Source organism: Lactuca sativa, chromosome 5 (genome assembly GCF_002870075.4).
Source record: "Lactuca sativa cultivar Salinas chromosome 5, Lsat_Salinas_v11, whole genome shotgun sequence".
NCBI lineage: Eukaryota > Viridiplantae > Streptophyta > Magnoliopsida > Asterales > Asteraceae > Lactuca > Lactuca sativa.
The window spans coordinates 262,686,800-262,705,630 of NC_056627.2; the positions used below are offsets into that span (position 1 = coordinate 262,686,800).

The 18,831-nt window shown below is 30.4% G+C and overlaps 1 protein-coding gene and 3 long non-coding RNA genes across 8 annotated transcripts; 1 reads left to right on the forward strand and 3 right to left on the reverse strand.

The window, feature by feature from the left end:
- Positions 1-1,360: 1,360 nt before the first annotated feature.
- Positions 1,361-2,977, forward strand: LOC111878436 (uncharacterized). 3 transcript variants are annotated; one of them, XR_008224091.1, is made up of 3 exons: positions 1,361-1,469; positions 1,540-1,576; positions 1,751-2,439. It is a non-coding gene; the product is annotated as an uncharacterized LOC111878436 (long non-coding RNA). The 3 variants fall into 3 exon arrangements; XR_006191950.2 differs by adding an exon at positions 2,504-2,977 and having other exon boundaries at positions 1,386-1,576; positions 1,751-2,238; XR_008224090.1 differs by having other exon boundaries at positions 1,386-1,576; positions 1,751-2,033; positions 2,177-2,440.
- Positions 2,978-4,071: 1,094 nt separating this feature from the next.
- Positions 4,072-6,959, reverse strand: LOC111877532 (uncharacterized). 3 transcript variants are annotated; one of them, XR_002845448.3, is made up of 8 exons: positions 6,439-6,956; positions 6,158-6,198; positions 6,003-6,043; positions 5,757-5,903; positions 5,587-5,641; positions 4,990-5,159; positions 4,693-4,890; positions 4,072-4,534 (listed from the first exon to the last, which is right to left on the reverse strand). It is a non-coding gene; the product is annotated as an uncharacterized LOC111877532 (long non-coding RNA). The 3 variants fall into 3 exon arrangements; XR_002845454.3 differs by having other exon boundaries at positions 5,605-5,903; positions 6,439-6,959; XR_002845447.3 differs by having other exon boundaries at positions 5,587-5,903; positions 6,439-6,957.
- A 2,891-nt stretch (positions 6,960-9,850) lies between these two features.
- LOC122198106 (uncharacterized) lies at positions 9,851-10,523 on the reverse strand. The gene is made up of 2 exons (XR_006191952.2): positions 10,400-10,523; positions 9,851-10,240 (listed from the first exon to the last, which is right to left on the reverse strand). It is a non-coding gene; the product is annotated as an uncharacterized LOC122198106 (long non-coding RNA).
- Positions 10,524-12,194: 1,671 nt separating this feature from the next.
- LOC111878483 (wax ester synthase/diacylglycerol acyltransferase 11) lies at positions 12,195-18,476 on the reverse strand. Its single transcript, XM_023874986.2, has 6 exons — positions 17,313-18,476; positions 14,075-14,147; positions 13,928-13,995; positions 12,963-13,175; positions 12,748-12,885; positions 12,195-12,646 (listed from the first exon to the last, which is right to left on the reverse strand). Exons 1-6 carry the CDS (start codon positions 18,045-18,047, stop codon positions 12,488-12,490), a joined length of 1,386 nt encoding a protein of 461 aa, XP_023730754.1. The 5' UTR covers positions 18,048-18,476; the 3' UTR covers positions 12,195-12,487.
- Between the last annotated feature and the right edge of the window lie 355 nt (positions 18,477-18,831).

The window sequence follows — 18,831 nt, forward strand, 5'->3', positions numbered from 1 at the left end:
ATTCTTCTAGATACGAATTCATTTTGAAAAAATATTATTGTTAATATTAATAATGAATTTAATTAGTTTCCATAAGAAAAATTATAAGTATAGATATCATTTAATATACATTTAATGTTTACTAACTTCTTATTGGTGCATTCTAGCACACAATAGATGTGAGAAACATTTGAACCTACCTCTCTCTCTCTCTCTATATATATATATATATATATATATATATATATATATATAGATATATATATATATATATATATATATATATATATATATATATATATATATATATACTATCTTATAAAAGAAATCATACTATTTCTGAAAATAGATTGAATATAATAATAATATTTTTAAGACGTCCAAACCATTAAGCTATGAGTACAAGTAACCAATAATAAAATAATATTAAATTTTAAATTTTAAACTTAGCCTTATTTAAATTAAATTATACAAAAACAAATACAATATGTATAAGTATGCAATGCAATCGTATAAAAGATTTTATATGATTTTGGACCGGGTTTATCTTTCCATCTTATTATCTCTTGTTTACCTGGTCCTCTGCCTTCATTCGTGGAAATAAACCACAAATTCGATCTAATTCTCCCACATCCCTTCTCTATTCAATGCACTCTCTCCCGATTATCTCAAAAAAACCTAAAACCTAATACCTACTGCTTCCCCACCTCCACCTTCTTCGTCACAGTCTCCTTCAACAAAAACGAAAACCAAGCACCACTAACGCTTCTCATTACCACCCCCCTTAAATTTCGATGACTACGTCACCGTCACCATCATAGCAGCACCGCCGCTGCCATCGTGACCCACTACAACCCTCACCCATTCTCTCTCTTAAAAATTGATGGAGACGAAAAAGGCTGGATAGAAGCTTAAACAACAAAGCTTATTCTCTTACCCAGTGGCTACAAAATCGACTTGCTGCTATGATACTTACTTTACAATCATCAAATGAACAAGAACTGTTAAACTGGTAAGCATCTTCCCATTGGTTAATTATTTTACTTTTGATTTCTCATAGTTTTTTTCCCAACTTAGGTTCGAGCTTTTCTATGGTACTTATTTACGCTTCTTGAATATATGCTTTTTTGAATAATAGCTTTCCCAGGTGTGAAGATTTATCTGGATCTTTTGATCGACGTGGTTCTCAGATTTGTCATTCCACCCATGGTCTTTCTCGCTTTCTCCCTCTTTTTTCTTTCGCTGAAAACCACCACCCTTTCTTTCTCTATCTATCTTTTTTTGTTTCTCTCTAAGAAAAAACCTAAATGTATGTGTGTTTATAGGTCGTGGGATGAAACCATATGAAAATCCTTGGCTAGAGGTTAGTTTTTTTTTTTTTTTTTTTTTCAGTAACCTTCTATTTTCTTCAATGTTCTTGAAGTGTATTTGAGGGGGAAATGAAAGATATTTACTTTACAATCATCAAATGAACAAGAACTGTTAAACTGGTAAGCATCTTCCCATTGATTATTTATTTGACTTTTGATTTCTCATAGGTTTTTTTCCCAAATTTCTCAGGTTCGAGATTTGTTGGGAAAAGTTATCTCAGGTGAAGGTAAATCTCCTCCTGAAGCTTCTATTTACTTAAAATTGTCTACAATTCAGAAAAAGGTGGTGTTTTTAATTAATCTGATGTAAAAAAACACTTTAATTTGCTCATGTTTTAGTTAATTGGGTTTTGTATACAATATTTTAGTTTTAAATAATGAGTTAAACTGTTATTTTGCAGCTGTTATAGATATTGCTTCAAAGAAAGGCCTTCAAGTAAAGGCATTGTTTTACATCTTAAGACAATATCTCAAGTCTTTATGTTTCCTCTTGAACCCATTGATTTGTAATGTTATAATGAAGTTGAGTCTTATTTTGACATTTGTTTGTAGGGATTGTTTTCTGCAAGTTGTTTGATTGGATTTGGGGGATTTTAAGGGAAAAGTTGGAAGGAAGAAGAAGCAAACTGTGAAGATGGAGAAATGGACTGGATGTATAATTCGTGGAATCATTTTGTGATTAAGGTTTTTTAATATAATTTATGGTTGCTGATGAATGAGGTTATACAGTGGCTAGAATGCTTAATTTTATTCCATTTTTTGTTGTGTTTCCATGGAAACAGAGTTGGGTATTTTGTAGAATCTCATTTTTCTGTTAATTTTTGCAGGCTATGTTGGTTATCATTTTTGTTGGGAAAAGTTGTCTCAGGAAGAAGTTTAGCTTTAACCGGTATGTAGACTTATGGAAAATCCACAAGACTTTGGTTAATTTTGTTAAGCATTCGCCAACAGTGAGGACACATCTGAATGTTTTTTTTGCCAAGATACAACTCACGCTTTCTTATGCTTTCTCTTTTTTTATGTAAATATTATATGATTTACAGATGTGAAATCTTTTCGATAATATTTACTAAAAATATTATATGCAAATATTTTGTGATTTACTGATTTAAAAGATCAAAACGTTGATTCTGCATGATTTGTCTCCTTTGTAGGGTTGTCATATGATGTCAAAGAATATGCATTTTATGGTTTCATTTAATTTTGCCTTTTTCTTTGATCGGGTAATAGAGAGATGATTGTATATGGTTCTTGTGTGTAGGTTTATAATTATTTGTTTTATGATGATATGTTTTGTGATATAGATGAACAAAAAGCAAAATTATTTTTGTATGTTTAGTTTCTATTTTCAAGGATCATGTATATGATGATGTGAATCAATTTGGTTATTGTGAATAAGTTCTTGGGTTGTTTTATTAATAATGTGCTATTAGAAGAGTAACTTGAAATCTGATCTTTGTGTTCCTGGTTTTAGCATTTGTAAACAACGGGAAGAAAGAGACTCTATTTGTTGAAGAGCAAGGTATAAACAATTGGCCAACTTATGAAACAACTTATTCAAAACGGATTTTTTTAGCCTGAAATTAGTGTTTTCTTTTTTTGTTTTCTGCACCAAGTCGTCTAAGGTGGTGCACATAATAACATTTTTAGTTATTATTTCTTTTGTGTGAATTTTCTTATCCTTGAATCTATATAGTAGAAAATTTTTTGTCAAATTGTGTTGATGTGCGTTGAATAAGTACAAAATAGCTTATTTTTTTAATATAATGTTTGTTTATGTGTTTTCATATCTGAAACGTGAATATGTTTTTTAAAATAATATGTATATGTTGTTATTATAGAGGTTGCTTTCATTCCTTTTAATTAGTCTCTAAAATTTAAAAATGTTTTTGATTGCATCGGAAAATAAAACTAAAATAAAGAAAAATATAAAAGTTTATTTTTTTTCAATTTGCTGCTGTATTTCTAATTCAACATTAATAGTGAGGTACTGATGTTTTATTTGTTATATATTTTAATAAAAAATAGATATGTAAACAAAGTTTTTGTAGTTATCAGCAATTATTAAAAAAAATATGATTCAACTTTTGCATTTAATAAAACATTGGTTTTATGTTTTTTCTTTACAAACGTTGCTATATGAATTAACTGATTTTGTGTTTTTTACACATTCAATCAAACTAAAGGAAAAAACTTTGTTTGTATGTTTCACCTTTTTATAACTATTTCAAATTAGGTTAGTTATTTTCTAAATATGTATTAAAAAAACTTCTACTAAATTACATAATTCAATCATACTTTACAAAATTAAATTATTTATTTTCAAATAAATGAAAGAATATTTAAAAAAAAGAGAGAAATATTAAAGTAGCATAGGATGTTGCACAAGGCTCATGACATATTGTCATGTTTTAACGTATATATTGCATATTCCCAAGATTTTATTTTTATCAATAATAAAAATATCCAAACATCATTAATTTATTAAATAAATAAATATTTTTCATAGTTTAAAATATCAAAATAATTTTAATAAATAAATAATAACAGTTTCATGAAATATGGATATATTAATATTATACTATTATAATCTATAACTAGTGACGTACCCCCACCTTTGTGGGGGTCGGATTTCAATCAGACAATCATATAGATAAAGTCGGTAAAACACTGTCACATACATAGACGATCACAAACATATAGCAACATACAGAAGATCATATACTGAAACAACCACTCAAATTGAATTACATTTAATCTAAAAAAATACATAGACATCCACCACAATACACAATCACATCCTTTACACATTCTAGTAGAAAATGTAGAAATTGGGTAGTTTTTTGAAAGTACAGTGGTGGAACATGATGAAAAGAAAGTAGGATACCATAATAAACAAATCAATAAAAGTATATGGCTATTTTTGGCTGAAGAAAATAAACTTACAGATTAGGAAAAAAGGTTTAAGCCAATGTTTGACTTTTTAACATTATAATATATATCAAATTTTGTTTGTGAAAAAAAAAAATATAACAAATAAACTCAATATACAATTATATTTAGTACCTGGAAATTTATGAAAGTTGTTCCCTAATACATGAGTGCAGCCAATTCAAAAGTTCTTGCGACCGATTCTTCTTTTATCATGTGGTATCATCGAAGAAGATATTCCGTAAGTGAAGAGCCTAAAGTTTTAACCAAACAACAATATGTATCACATAATAGTGGCTACGAAAGACAGAAAGTAGCTACATACTTTGTATTAATATCGATACAAATATATCAAATTTGTGAAAATGAGAATCAGAAACGTATGAAGTTATCAATTAAAAAAAGAAAATACCTTATTCGGTGTTGTAAACTCAGAAGTTGAATAGAATCACCTGATTGAGCAACCGTTGCGCCAAAAATCAGAAATTTCAAATAATTTTATGAGTAGTTTGGTTTAATTTTTTTCTAAGTGGTTTTTGACATCCTGCTATCTTTAAAAGTCGACTTATCTTTCCAAAAGCATCTGGACCATATATCTCCACCATACGCCCTTGCATAAGTAGATTGAAACAGAACATTAAATTAAATTGGAGGGTATAAATGGAAACATGAATCGATGACAAAAAAGTTTAGGAAGTAAGAATGACACCTCTCTGAAAGAATTCCATGCTTGTTAAACCTTATATATGTGAGTTGTGACATCTTGAAAAACTTGCATGGTATTTGAAACTTGATTAAAACAGATCTCAAAATAAGACTGCCAATGTAGTGGTAATCAAGCAGCAGAAACGGGTACCAACCACTTTGAAGTTCAAGGATCTGGTATAATTAAAAATCACGTTATCCAAGATTATTTTCCATCTAATTTCTAATCATTATGCGTAGATTAGATAGAGTTAGAATCATGGAATTAACAAAAAAAAGTTCCCAATTCACAGAAATTTGACGAAGCATATACCCTCATATTCTTCATAAACAATGACAGATGTCAAGAAAAAGTAGTAAAATGTTATAAAGGGAGTAATTAAAATTCCACATAATCCAAGAACCAACTAACACAACCTTAAAACTTAAAAGAAACGAACAACGATCCTATAAACACAAAAAAATCCCAAAAATTAACCAATTACTGAATCCATATAATCATAACTACTAATCAAACCAATAGGCTTATTAACCTTTAAACAAAAACTGCAATGGGACCTTTAAACAATAAATCTCAATTATATAGAATTACATACAGTACCTGACAACAAATAATTACCAATTAATTGGGTCTTTCACCATGGAGTACTCGTTGCCTAAAAATTATAGAGAAAAGATAACTTTAATATCAAAATCCTAATTTCCAAATTCATAGAATAAAAAATTTAAAATATAAGATGAAAAAACGCAGAGAAAATATAAACTCAACACCTAATATTCATGCAGAATGTCTTCTTTAGCTTTAACCAAACAGTGGATCTGATAGTAGCCAAAATTTGTGAAGCGACAACTGGTCAACCGAGAACCATCGTCTCTATTGACGTATCTGATCACGGAATCTACCTCTTCTTCTTCAGCCTAAAATCGGAACCATTGTCAATAAACATGATATGTCATCATTATTTACATAAATCTCTAAATTACAGGCCTAAAATCGAAATATAAAACCAATTTTACCTGATTTTATATTTGATGTTGTCGTGTTGCTTCTTTTCCACCTATAGCAAACACGAAATTAAGAAATTCAGTGGAGAATCAAAGCAGTTCAGTACCTGAAACTATCGATGACTAAAAGAGCACAAATGTTTGAAGAAACTGTAATAGTTACTAACCTTGCAGTCGACCTTGAAACCCCTTTCATATTCTGCCAAACCTGCATAAAAATGAAATGAAATCAGAGATCGACATATGGTAGTGGACACGATGGGGGAGCAAGCAACTAATAGTGAGACGTAGACCGTTTGTTGGAATCTATTAAAGGAAGAGAGGGGAGACGATAGGCTGAAACAGATGGTGTTTGATAATCGATAGTTGAGGACGATGTTAAGCGTTGATGATAATGGATGTGAATAACAATTTATAGATGTCATGACTTAGTTATTAGAAAATATACCTGCTTAGTTAGAATCGTAACTGCGAATTTCCCGACTTCCTCCATGGCGAGGATGCAAGAAATAAGGCGAAAATCTAGAGTTAGAACAGTTCTCATCTTCAATAAAAATTGATGGAGCCCATTAATTGATGTCGGAGTGGCGATTTGGTGGAGCGGTGGTGATGGTGGATTTGATTAATGTCGATGGTGTAGAAGAGAACAGGGAAAACGCAGAGAAAATGGAAGATTCGCTGACAAAGGCGGCGGGAAAAAGCCGATGCTTTTAATGGTGGAAGGACCAAAAGAAGCAGTAGGAGGGACGTGGTAGAAGGAGAGCAAGAAGGTCGACGGAAAGGGACGTGGTACAGGAAATGGTCGAGAAAGTGTCATCCTGTTTTTGTGTAACAATAAAGAAAGCAAGCAGTAGATGGTAATATAACTCGGTGAGATGAAGCAGTAGAAAATGTGAAATCCGATTGGATGAAGAAGGCGGTGCTGAACCTGGATTAAACTAACCTACCCGATGAACAGTGGTTAAAGAAGTTTGAGGAATTAGGCGGTGGAGACCGGAGAGATCTAGAAAAAAAAAGTCGTCGCATCGACCAAGGACCAAATTGCAATTTCAATGAGAAGTGGACCAATTCCAATATCCGTCAAATAGATGGGCAAATTTTGTCAAACCCTTAGGAACTTTACTGTTCCTAAGGTTCATTTCCATAATATAAACTAGAAAGGTTACCCCGCTACGCGGGGGGCCAGAAGCTTTCAATGTTGTTTCCGAATCGATAAATATGACAGACGTAAAAAGTGCAAGGATGAAGAGCCCGGGCTTTGCCCGGGACCGTTTTGTTCATGTTTTTATGAAAAAATGTAGAAGTTTTGACTGCAAGGACCAGAAGTGTCAAAATGGCTAAAGATTTAAAGCGGTAGAAATTAACAAGTTTTTAGAAAAGGGATCAAAGTTGTCGAACCGTTAAAGTTTTGTGGCCAAAATTTAAATATTAAAGGGTTCCTAAATAGAAAAGAGATCAAAGTTGTCAAACCGTTAAAGTTTTGTGGCCAAACTTTAAATATTAAAAGATTCCTAAAAACGTAAAAATATCGATTATAAGGACCAAAAGTGTCAAAATGGCTAAAAGATAAGGACCAAGGTTGTCAAACCGTTAAAGTTTTGTGGCCAAGCTTTAAATATTAAAAGGTTCCTAAATAGAAAATGGATCAAAGTTGCCAAACCGTTAAAGTTTTGTGACCAAATTTTAAATATTAAAAGGCTCCAAAAAAATATAAAAATATCGATTACAAGGACCATAAGTGTCAAAATGGTTAAAAAATGAGGACCAAAGTTGTCAAACCATTAAAGTTGTCAAATCGCTAAAGTTTTAAGGCCAAACTTTAAATATTAAAAGGTTCCTAAATAGAAAAGGGATCAAAGTTGTCAAATCGTTAACGTTTTGTGGCTAAACTTTAAATATTAAAAGGTTCCAAAAAAATGTAAAAATATCGATTACAAGAACCAAAAGTGTCAAAATGGCTAAAAAATGAGGACCAAAGTTGCCAAATTACAGGGACCAATTCTGCAAAAAAAAACAACATAAAGTCCGTTAAAGTTGTCAAACCGTTAAAGTTTTGTGGCTAAACTTTAAATATTAAAAGGTTCCTAAATAGAAAAGGGATCAAAGTTTTCAAACCGTTAAAATTTTGTGGCCAAACTTTAAATATTAAAAGGTTCATAAGAAATGTAAAAAATATCGATTACAAGAACCAAAAGTGTCAAAATGGCTAAAAAATGAGGACCAAAGCTGCCAAAGTATAGGGACCAATTCTGCCAAAAAAACAACATAAAGTCCAGGGACTAAAATAGAGAAAAATTATAGAGAATGGATCAAAGTTGTCAAACCGTTAAAGCTTTGTGGTCAAACTCTAAATATTAAAAGGTTCCTAAAAAATGTGAAAATATCGATTACAATGACCAAAAGTGTCAAAATGGCTAAAATATGAGGACCATAGTTGTCAAACTGTTAAAGTTGTCAAACCGTTAAAGTTTTGTGGCAAAACTTTAAATATTAAAAGGTTCCTAAATAGAAAAGGGATTAAAGTTGTCAAACCGTTAAACTTTTGTGGCCAAATTTTAAATATTAAAAGGTTCCTAAAAAATATAAAAATATCGATTACAAGAACTAAAAATGTCAAAATGGCTAAAAAATGAAGACCAAAATTGCCAAAGTACAGGGATCAATTCTGCCAAAAAAACAACATAAAATTCAGGGACTAAAATAGACAAAAATTGTGAAAGTTCACTATTTATAAGAAACAATTTTCATATATATATATATATATATATATATATATATATATATATATATATATATATATATTAATTAAAACCCTTTTTACAATAAAGGTAATAAAAACAATTATATATATATATATATATATATATATATATATATATATATATATATATATATATATATATATATATATATATATATATATATATATATATATATATATATATAATGAAAAAATCAAAAGGTTGCATGTCTTTCTGAGTCTATTTAAAATCTTACATTGAAATATTCGTTGAAAAACTCTTTAGTAAACCATGAAATTTGAATAGTTAATTTCTTACCATGAAATAATATTTAAATTAATAAATTCAATCCATTATAATCGCAAAATTATAAATGTATTTAAGTTTAAATTATTTAATTAGTAGAAATTATGTTATTAAGAGGCGTTATACACTTTAGGCATTTGGTGTTGTTCTAAGGAATACTATGGACATTTCTAACACCAAACGCACTATCCATAACAATACAACACATTCTCCACTTGCGATAAACTAACTATTCCGCCATAGCATCTACATACCTAGCTATATACTATTCGCCAAAAGAAAATACCCGACACAAAACAATCCACCAAAATGCTGAAACGAACTATCTGACACAAAAGAAAACTAATTGCCGCATTCAAACTATCTGTTGAACATAACTATCTGGCGCTGCTGCATTGCGCGGGTACTCTACTAGTATGTGTGTGTGTATATATATATATATATATATATATATATATATATATATATATATATATATATATATATATATAAAGTTCAATAGAGAACAATTATTAATTAAGGAACTAAGGAATCAATCCAAAGCGAAGGAACTTACAGCGATCAACGACAAAAGGAAGGGTTGTAAACTTTTGACCAAACTGCACAAATGGTCCCTGTGATTAGCTGAAAATTGTCACTTTGGTCCAAAAAAGTTTGGACTAGTCTCAGAGGTCCAAACTTTTCATTTTGTTGCGAGTTTGGTCCAATTTGATTTAAACTTTTTTATAATGACGATATTGCCCCTGTATTTTTTTTCCAGTTTTTTAATATATAAATAAAAATAAGAAATATATATATATATATATATTTCAATGACCAATTTCAGTTGAGCTTTTTGATTTAAACCATAAATTGAACAAGGAAATGAAATCACGTTTCAAACTGATATAAATTAATTAAACGATCAAGACACCCATATGATTTCCCTCTTCTCGTTTGCAGATCTGGGTATGTAACTTCAAGATCTCTTTTAATCATTTCATCTAGGGAGTTGTGAAGACTGGGGAAGCTGGAGAAGTTTTAACAACCACTCCATGAAGACGATCACTAGCTCTGTAGCAACAGGAAAAGATTCCCAGTTGAATCCTTTAGAAGACGAAGAACACCACCCACTACCCCATCATTTGTCTACATCTCTCTCCTCTTCCAGTCGCCCTTCTCGTTTCCTGAAACCCTAAGATCGCCTCCTTCTCATTTCAAGATCTGTAAGAACGAGTCAAGATTAGGGTTTTGTTTTCGTTTCTAAGATTTGAAACGCTATCACCAGCATTATCCTGGTGTGGTGCAGGTTTACGAAACCCTAGCAATGGCGTCAAAGGTGAAAATGGTGTAAATGACGACATATTTGTGTAGATGACGGACCTTCGATCTTCTTATTTGTCTTCAATATTTTGATTTGTTTGAGTACCTCCCCATTATCATATATGGTAGAGAGATGGTAAGAGAGGTGGTGTTCTGCCTCAGATCTGAGAGAGAGAGAGAGAGAGAGAGAGAGAGAGAGAGAGAAAAGATGAAAAATGGTGTTACTATCGGATCTATGATGACAGTGTTGTTTTATAAATGGAGATGTTGACCGGTGGTGTCATTAACTAGTGGTGGTGGTGGTTGTTGTGTTAGCTAATGTTGGTGGTTATATTGTTGATTGATGATTGATGTTGGTGGCGTTGATGACGGGGGTATAAAGGGGAGATAGATAGAGAGGGAGAGAGGGAGAGAGAGAGAGAGAGAGAGAGGGGGAGGGAGGAAGAGAGAGAGAGTATTTTTTTCTTATTTTTATTTATTTATTAAAAAAACTAAAAGAAAATACAAGGGTAAAATCGTCATTATACAAAAGTTTAAAGCAAATCGGACCAAACTCGCAACAAAATGAAAAATTTGGACCTCTGGTGCTAGTCAAAAACATTTTTGGACCAAAATGGCAATTTTCAGCTAACCATAGGGACCATTTGTGCAGTTTTGTCTAAACTTTTAGAATGGACCCACATTTATCGGATTATAACAAAACCCACTTCTTTTTTTTCATTTAAATTTTTTTTAGGCCAAATTTTTTATCGAAAAAAAAACCCGATTATATTGTTGTTCACGATTTTTCGTCCTCTTTCTATAAAGATCCATGATGATATATAAAAAACGAACTTTTTTTTCGAAAAAACCCACTTAATTTTCTTAATTTTTTCAATATTTAAATTTATTTTTATCAAAAAAAAACTAATTATACAAAAAATATTAATTTTTTGTAATCTATTAATTAACATCAACACCAATTTAAAAAAACCTCGAACAGTGTAGATTCACACTATGAATCTAAACTGTAAATATTTCAATTTTCAACATTCACAATATGAAAAATCTCGAACAATTCAGATTCACATTATGAATCTGAATTACTATTATGCACACTGTGAATCTGAGAAGGTTCACAAAAAAAAAAACCTCGATCAATGTAGATTCACACTGTGAATCTAAACTGTAAATATTTCAAATTTTAACATTCACAATGTGAAAAAGGCTCCGATTAGTTTAGATTCACACTGTGCATCTGACTTATTATTATGCACACTGTGAATCTGAGGACGTTCACAATGTGAATCTGAACAGATTTACAATATTAATCTGAACATGTTTACAATATGAATCTGAACTGAAAAATCATTTTTTTAAGCATGAATATGAATCTATGTTTAAAAAGTACAAAAAATATGAATTTTGAGATATTTAATAAATTTTTTTCTATAAAAATATAGACCTTAACTTTTTTCATCAAAGAAACTGAAGTGAATTTTTTTTTTCGAAAAAAAAAAGTTCGTTTTATATATATATATATATATATATATATATATATATATATATATATATATATATATATATATATATATATATATATATATATATATATATATATATATATATATATATATAGCCAATCGTTACAAGAGAGAGAGAGAGAGGGGGTATGACCCACCAAAAATGAGGGAACATTCCCTCTCACACCCTCCGGTCTAAGCAATCATCTGAATTATGTACAAGCCCTTTTGCAATGAACTTTAATTTTCAATATAATTTATGATTAATGTTCTTAATTATATGAGGTTTGAAGGGAACTCTTTTGAAGGTTCAATACCACGTTCATTTCCTAGACTAGTCTCTTGGCAGGAATTGTAAGCCTTTATTCTCCTAATAATATATAATTATACATTACAAGTTGATATATTGATCTTTTAATTTGCATACACAAATCAAAATGCTCTGGTTCTATAATGTTACAGGGAGGATACACAGTTACTTCTACATTAAACATCTGAAGACTAAATATACGGTGATTACTTCTACCACTAAAGTAACTCCACACATAAAAGCTAAAGACTTTGAAAGTAAAAGGATATAAACATAATTGACCAAGTCAATCCTACACAAGGCACGTGTACAGGAGGATGCTTTAGGTGTTTTACTTTAACACTCACATCGTATTTTCAATGTAGCTTCCTTCATTTCTAACAGCGCATCTTCGAAATATTTTGCTAATTTTTCTGGGTAAGGAATGATGTCTTTAGCAACAAGAATTTGCATGTCTGCCTTTCCTGCATAACTCACCATATGCATAGTAATTGCCTGCATATATATATAAAAAAATAAAATAAATCCCCATGGTTAAATTGAATATTTATACCATATATTCGTTATTAAAATACTAACAATTTAGAAATTATTACATGTGGTAAGCTTGAAGACGTGGTTCTGATGTAGGTAACCGGGACGCCTGCAATCATAAACTCTTCTCTAGGGCCAATCACATTTGAAATTGTGAAGCTAGTGTTACAAGCTATCCTGTAATTAATCGAACTTACAAACTGAAAACTAAAATTATTAGCGTGAACATTATAATGCAAGATTAAGTTATTAAGTTCTTTTTATAATTTTATTTCACCTTTGGTCCCAAGCATTTCATAATAAAGCAACCGATTTTGTACGATAGAAAAGCTTCTAAAGAGAACTTCTTCCTGTCTATCATCATCTTGGCTCTCTTCAAATATTGTAAAGGATCAGACCCATTTTTATGGTAATAAATTGGTAAGAGCATCAGAGCAAATTTGTTTCCCCACCTTGATTTTGAACCACTCTTCATTAATTCAGTGAATACCTATCAAATTGTCATAACATTCCTATTTTATTATTTAAGATTGTCTGCAAGTAGCAAGTAGGGCTATAAACAAATGGACAAACACGAACTAGGTTTTGTTCATAATCATTCTTTAAATTAACAGAACAAACGAACTAACACAAATAGATAGACAAACGGATTTTCTTTTTTATTTTTGTTTGTTTAAGAAATTACATTGCATATGTTCATTAAATTGATACACGTGCATAAACAATTATCAACTAACGAACATGTAAACATAACTGAACAAAAATATTCATATAAAAAACGTAAAATCTGACCGTTAACACTTTTGAGATGTCAATTGTATTTAAGTGCCACTTTGATATTTTTACAAAATCTAGAAGTTGTAAAACATTTAGAAGCTTAACTTTCACTATCACCAATTTTATAATCTCTCTCTCTCTCTCTCTCTCTCTCTATATATATATATATATATATATATATATATATATATATATATATATATATATATATATATATATATATATATATATATATATATATATATATAAACGAAGAAACGTAAACGAATGAACGAGACCATTGGTTGTCCTTATTTGTTTAACTTAATGAAAGAAACTAAGAATCGGACATTTAATTTGAATTTTTTTACATGTATACCATTCCAAAACCCTACTATAGTAGAGATTTTCATCTTAAGGTAAACATAACTTGTGTTGTCAATGTGATGAATGTGAATTGAGAATAAAGATTAGGAAGTATATAACCTGGAGTCCTTGTGATGGCCTTAGATTAACCATGGCGGCACCGGTGATTCGAAGCCCTTCTTTAATAGCTACAAGAGATGGTAAATTTATTATGGAATATTCATATAAATTATAAAATAGCAAGGCTATAATGGAATGTTTATTTACGTTTTGGTGAGTGATCATCCAGATATCTTGATAGCCCCGATGATATTACACCAAAAAGGACGTCGTTGATCGTCTGCAATATATGGCACATAGAATTAGTACAAAAGTTAATCAAATTTATAAAAGAAATACATCACAACCGAGTTTTTGGAAAGTAAAAAAAAATCCCAAAACAAAGTTACAATTTTTTGTATGGACAATTTTGGAGAAGTATTTTTTGATTATTTTATCTTTTTTGTCGGTGATATGAAGTATTGGTCTATAATGTCCTAACAATATTATGTTACTATAGAGTATACACATTGCATTATTGCTATTCTTCCTAACATGGGTTTAGGCCTTACAATTCTTGACATGACACAAAGTAAACGAGTTTCGGTTGAGTTTTTCAATCCGCCAACCCATCAACCCGTTTACTAAAAAGTACATATATGAGTTTTTAAAAAATATACGGGTTGACCCGTCAACCCATTTACAATTTTAATAAAAAAAATTATATATTTTTTAAATGTATTAAGTATTATACACTATACAGTTTATACTTTATATTAAGATAGGATACTCGATACCATTGACCATTTAACCCGTGGGTAACCATTTGCTGATTTGTATTACGACACGTTTGGTGTTTACCTTAAATAATGTTAATATCTCACAAACAAAATCGAATAAGCCCTCTCCTAGTCTCCTCTATGTAATGAACGATAGAATGAACTTACGAAGAACGGCGACATGAATGATTGAATCATTATCGAACGGTGTCGAAACATACGATTGAATTTATTTATGTTTGTATTAATGCTTTAGTTTGAACATGTTTTCATGTATGTTTTTAATTTTCATTTGGATGTTTAAGATTAAGTTTCTAAAATTGGGATATGTTTGCATCAAAAATTTATTCATGTTTAATTATCAATTTTATTTATTGAATTTGACCCACGAACACACAAACCCAAATCTGACACACAAACCAAAATCCAACCCACGAACCCGCCAACCTGTGAACCCGTATAAATAAGTAAGTTGGCAGGTTATATATGAGTTTATGTTCCAAAGTCATTAACCCGTGACCCGCCAACCCGTGACCTGTATAGTTAAATGAGTTGTGTTCGGGTTGGTATATTTTAACTCGCCAAACTGCAAACCACCAAACCAAACACGACACGATTGTCAGACCTACATGGATCACCGTCTGAACCTTTTTTACAAATTATATTAAGGCTTGGTTCGTATTAACAATGGTTCGTTAGTCGTCCAACTGTATGTCATAACTATTGCTAATTCATCATATTCAATAAATATGTAAATTAATTTTTAAGATAATAAATAAGTATATATAATTACAAAGTAATAATAATAATAATAATAATAATAATAATAATAATAATAATAATAATAATAATAATAATAATAGAAGTGTTGTTAAAAGATATTACTTTTGTCATAGATTTTTGTGTTTATGTATTTGTTTATATTTAATCTCTAAATAATATCCAAAACATGTGTATTGTATAGTATTTATATAGTAAAAATAAGCAAATACAATTAATAAAAAGTAAAATTAATATTATTAATAAACAAGTAATCATTATTTAATTATTAATATTGTTTTTTAAATAAAAGTAATTATCAAGATGTCTATTTAGTAAAATATTGTGTTTATTTAGTCTAGGAGTGAGCAAGAGTTAGTTTGAATCGGCTTTTACCTAAAACAAAAAATAGGCGTTCTCGTTAAGATTACGAGATAGTCTTAGGTTAGCCTATATGTACCTAATTTATATTAGTCATATTCACGTTTAACAAAAAGAATTTATATTTTTTTATTAAATATGTTTATAAAAAGGCTTTACAAATATAATAATTATATAACATTATGTGTTATACAGTTATATACTTGAATTATAAAATAATATGTATAAACCATTATCTATATTAAAAGAAAAAAAAGAAAAATATAATTTTAAATGATTTAACTTCGGAATTATGATTACAGTCCATAAAATCTTTAATAAATACAAACAAAAAAAATATAGAAAAAAATATTAAAAAATATATTCGAACAAAAATCCAAAAAAAGAAAAAATTATTCAAACAAAAAGTTAAAAGAAATATTAATAAATGTATTCGAAAAAAATGTCAAAAAATTATACGAACAAAATATCAAAAAATGTAAGCAGACATATAAAAGAAAAACATCAAATAATACATTCGAACAAAACGTCAAAAAAATCTAAATCATAATAATATAAATAAATTAAATAAAAATAATAATTAAATAATAGATGACGCAACATAAATGGTTGTTGTGGCTAGAACAAAGTATATAGACGGTCACTATGGTAGGAGGGACAAATATATCATTTTACAAGAGACTTAACTGAAAAAGTTAACAAGATTAGTTAAAAAAAAACTGTTTTTGCAAGAGTTTAAAACCATAGGAACCATCTATACATAAAATTCATAACGATGAGTTTAATGGGAGAGTTAAATGAGGTGGAAAGTCCATGTGTCATTTAATGGATGAAACCCAATCATTGTGAGATACCACATTGACATTCAATAGATTTGGAGCTTAATGGTCATTGAACTTTTCAATGAGAAAAAAATGAAAGTTTTAATTCTTAAATATTTATTATAAATTGCATTTTGTAATATTCTATTGAACTTTGTAGAGTGCAATGCATTGTAGAAAAAAAATATAATAAAATTATATGGATTATTAAATGATGATGTGTCAATTCATTAAACTCTATTAAATTCAATCTATCGTGGTTGCGTTAAACAGAGAATCCTTTATATAGGAAAGAAGAAACTTCTACAATCCCATCGATGTAGGGACTATTCATGTAAGAGATTAAAATCCAAAACTGAGACGGAACCGTTATTTCGGTTTTAAAAAAACTCAAACTAAACCATAGATTTCTATTTCGGTTTCGATTATTCTATTTCGGTTTTTATTGTTTTATTTTCAAGTTCGGTTTTACTTACCTTTAATTTAACCCGAACTCATTTAATATATATTAAAATAAAGGGATGGTGTTTCTTTTTGGCTTTTTAATTGCTTACATTTTCTAACGTTTTTCTTGTTTGACGATTTTGTTAGAATATATTTTTATACTATTTTTATGTTTTGTTCATATATACTTACAAGATTCTATTTTTAATTTGTTGTTTGGGAAATGTTGATATCCTCCACCATCCTTTGAGATTACCTACTTTAACGAAATATAAAACTTACAGTGTTTACGAAAGCGTTCTTAACCATTTTCATATCGTCAAGGCTAAACCTGGCGGTAGCCAGTTTCCTCGGCCACAACTCCACGCCTGCTCCGCCTCTCATCACCGTCTTCTTGTCCCGAACCCACATAGACCTCAAAAAAAACTCAAACGTATAAATCAACGTAAACCATATCATTTTCAGCAACTTCCAGAATCTTTTTCCGGCACTCTCTCTCCGGTCGCTTCTAGAAGACGGAGGTAGTTCGATCGTCGGCATCTTATCGGCGTCGCTGACTTTTCTACACATAGTCAACATCAACGAAAGGAGAGACACTCCGTCACCAAGCGAGTGATGGAGACGCAGCACGACGCACTTGTGTGCCGGCAAGATATGTACCTCCCACAGAGGCTTATCGGTGCTGAGCGGACATGAGACTGTTAGGTCGGCGATGTAGTCGTTGACTGCCGCCTCGTCGTCATCGTTGCTGCCGTCAACGGCGTCAGGGAGAAAGATGATATGCCGGTCGATGTCGAGTTCGACTTTTTTCCATCGTTCACGGCCGTGATTATCTTTGACCAAAAGGCTGGTGAATCTTGGGTGGTTTAAAATGAGAGAATCAGAGATGACAGATCGTACAAGTTGTATTCCGACAGGGCGATCCAGTCCGAGAACGCAGTTGATGATCTGATCCATTGCCGGCTGCACCAACACGCGGCCAGCCGGTGTTAGTGGTTCGTCTACATGAATATTCATTCTTAGGGACAAATTCAGGCGTTGGGTCGTGTTGGTGGTTTAGACACAGGGATTTTTCTTGCGTTGATTTACACCTTATAAATAATAGCTTGTGTAGCTTGGTTGTCTACGTAATAAGATATTTTTAGTTATGTGTATTTACACTCCTTCGAATATTGACTATTTTTTTTGGCCAAAAATAGAAATGCATGCATGATCTTCTTTACGTATCTCAAGAGTGATAAAAAACTGAAGAAGTATACACATGAGGTTGTACAAAAGTCAAGAGAACAATTACCAGCACCCTCAGTTTTGTCAAACTAAACAAACAACCAAACATGATATGCCTGATATTCACATTCCCAACCAGAAAGAAGCTCCACCATATCTATGGTGGCGGTGGTGGTGCTGGTTCAAGGCCTACGCGGTGGTGGTCCTAATTTTTGAATGTTTAATAAAATGAAAAAAAAAAAAAGCACTTTACTTTGTTTAAAAAAATTAACGGACTATTTCTAAGTAATTTGATTTTTTCTATGTTTTATTTGTAAATCATTTTTTTTAAAAATGGAATAAAATTTTGTAACGTACTTAACACACATGTTTATGTAAAATTTTAATTAAACTTTAGTTTTTATTTTAAAGCCAACTAGAAAATCAACAAGGTAGCCGAATTGATGATTCACCTTGCTTTAACAAGAAACAAACAAATAAATAAATAATAGCCGTAGATTTCATAATATATAAACAAAAATATGGTGTTTAAAAGCGAAAAAAACTATAATTTGCATAAGATTAAAAAAAAAAG

Excerpts from the sequence above, each read along its gene's own strand:
- LOC111878483 (XM_023874986.2), bottom strand. The coding sequence starts at position 18,047 with ATGAATATTCATGTAGACGAACCACTAACACCGGCTGGCCGCGTGTTG. Across the intron at positions 13,176-13,927 it reads GGCCATCACAAGGACTCCAG|GTATTCACTGAATTAATGAA; the intron begins GTTATATACTTC and ends ACAATTTGATAG. Across the intron at positions 12,647-12,747 it reads CGTCTTCAAGCTTACCACAT|GCAATTACTATGCATATGGT; the intron begins GTAATAATTTCT and ends ATATATATGCAG.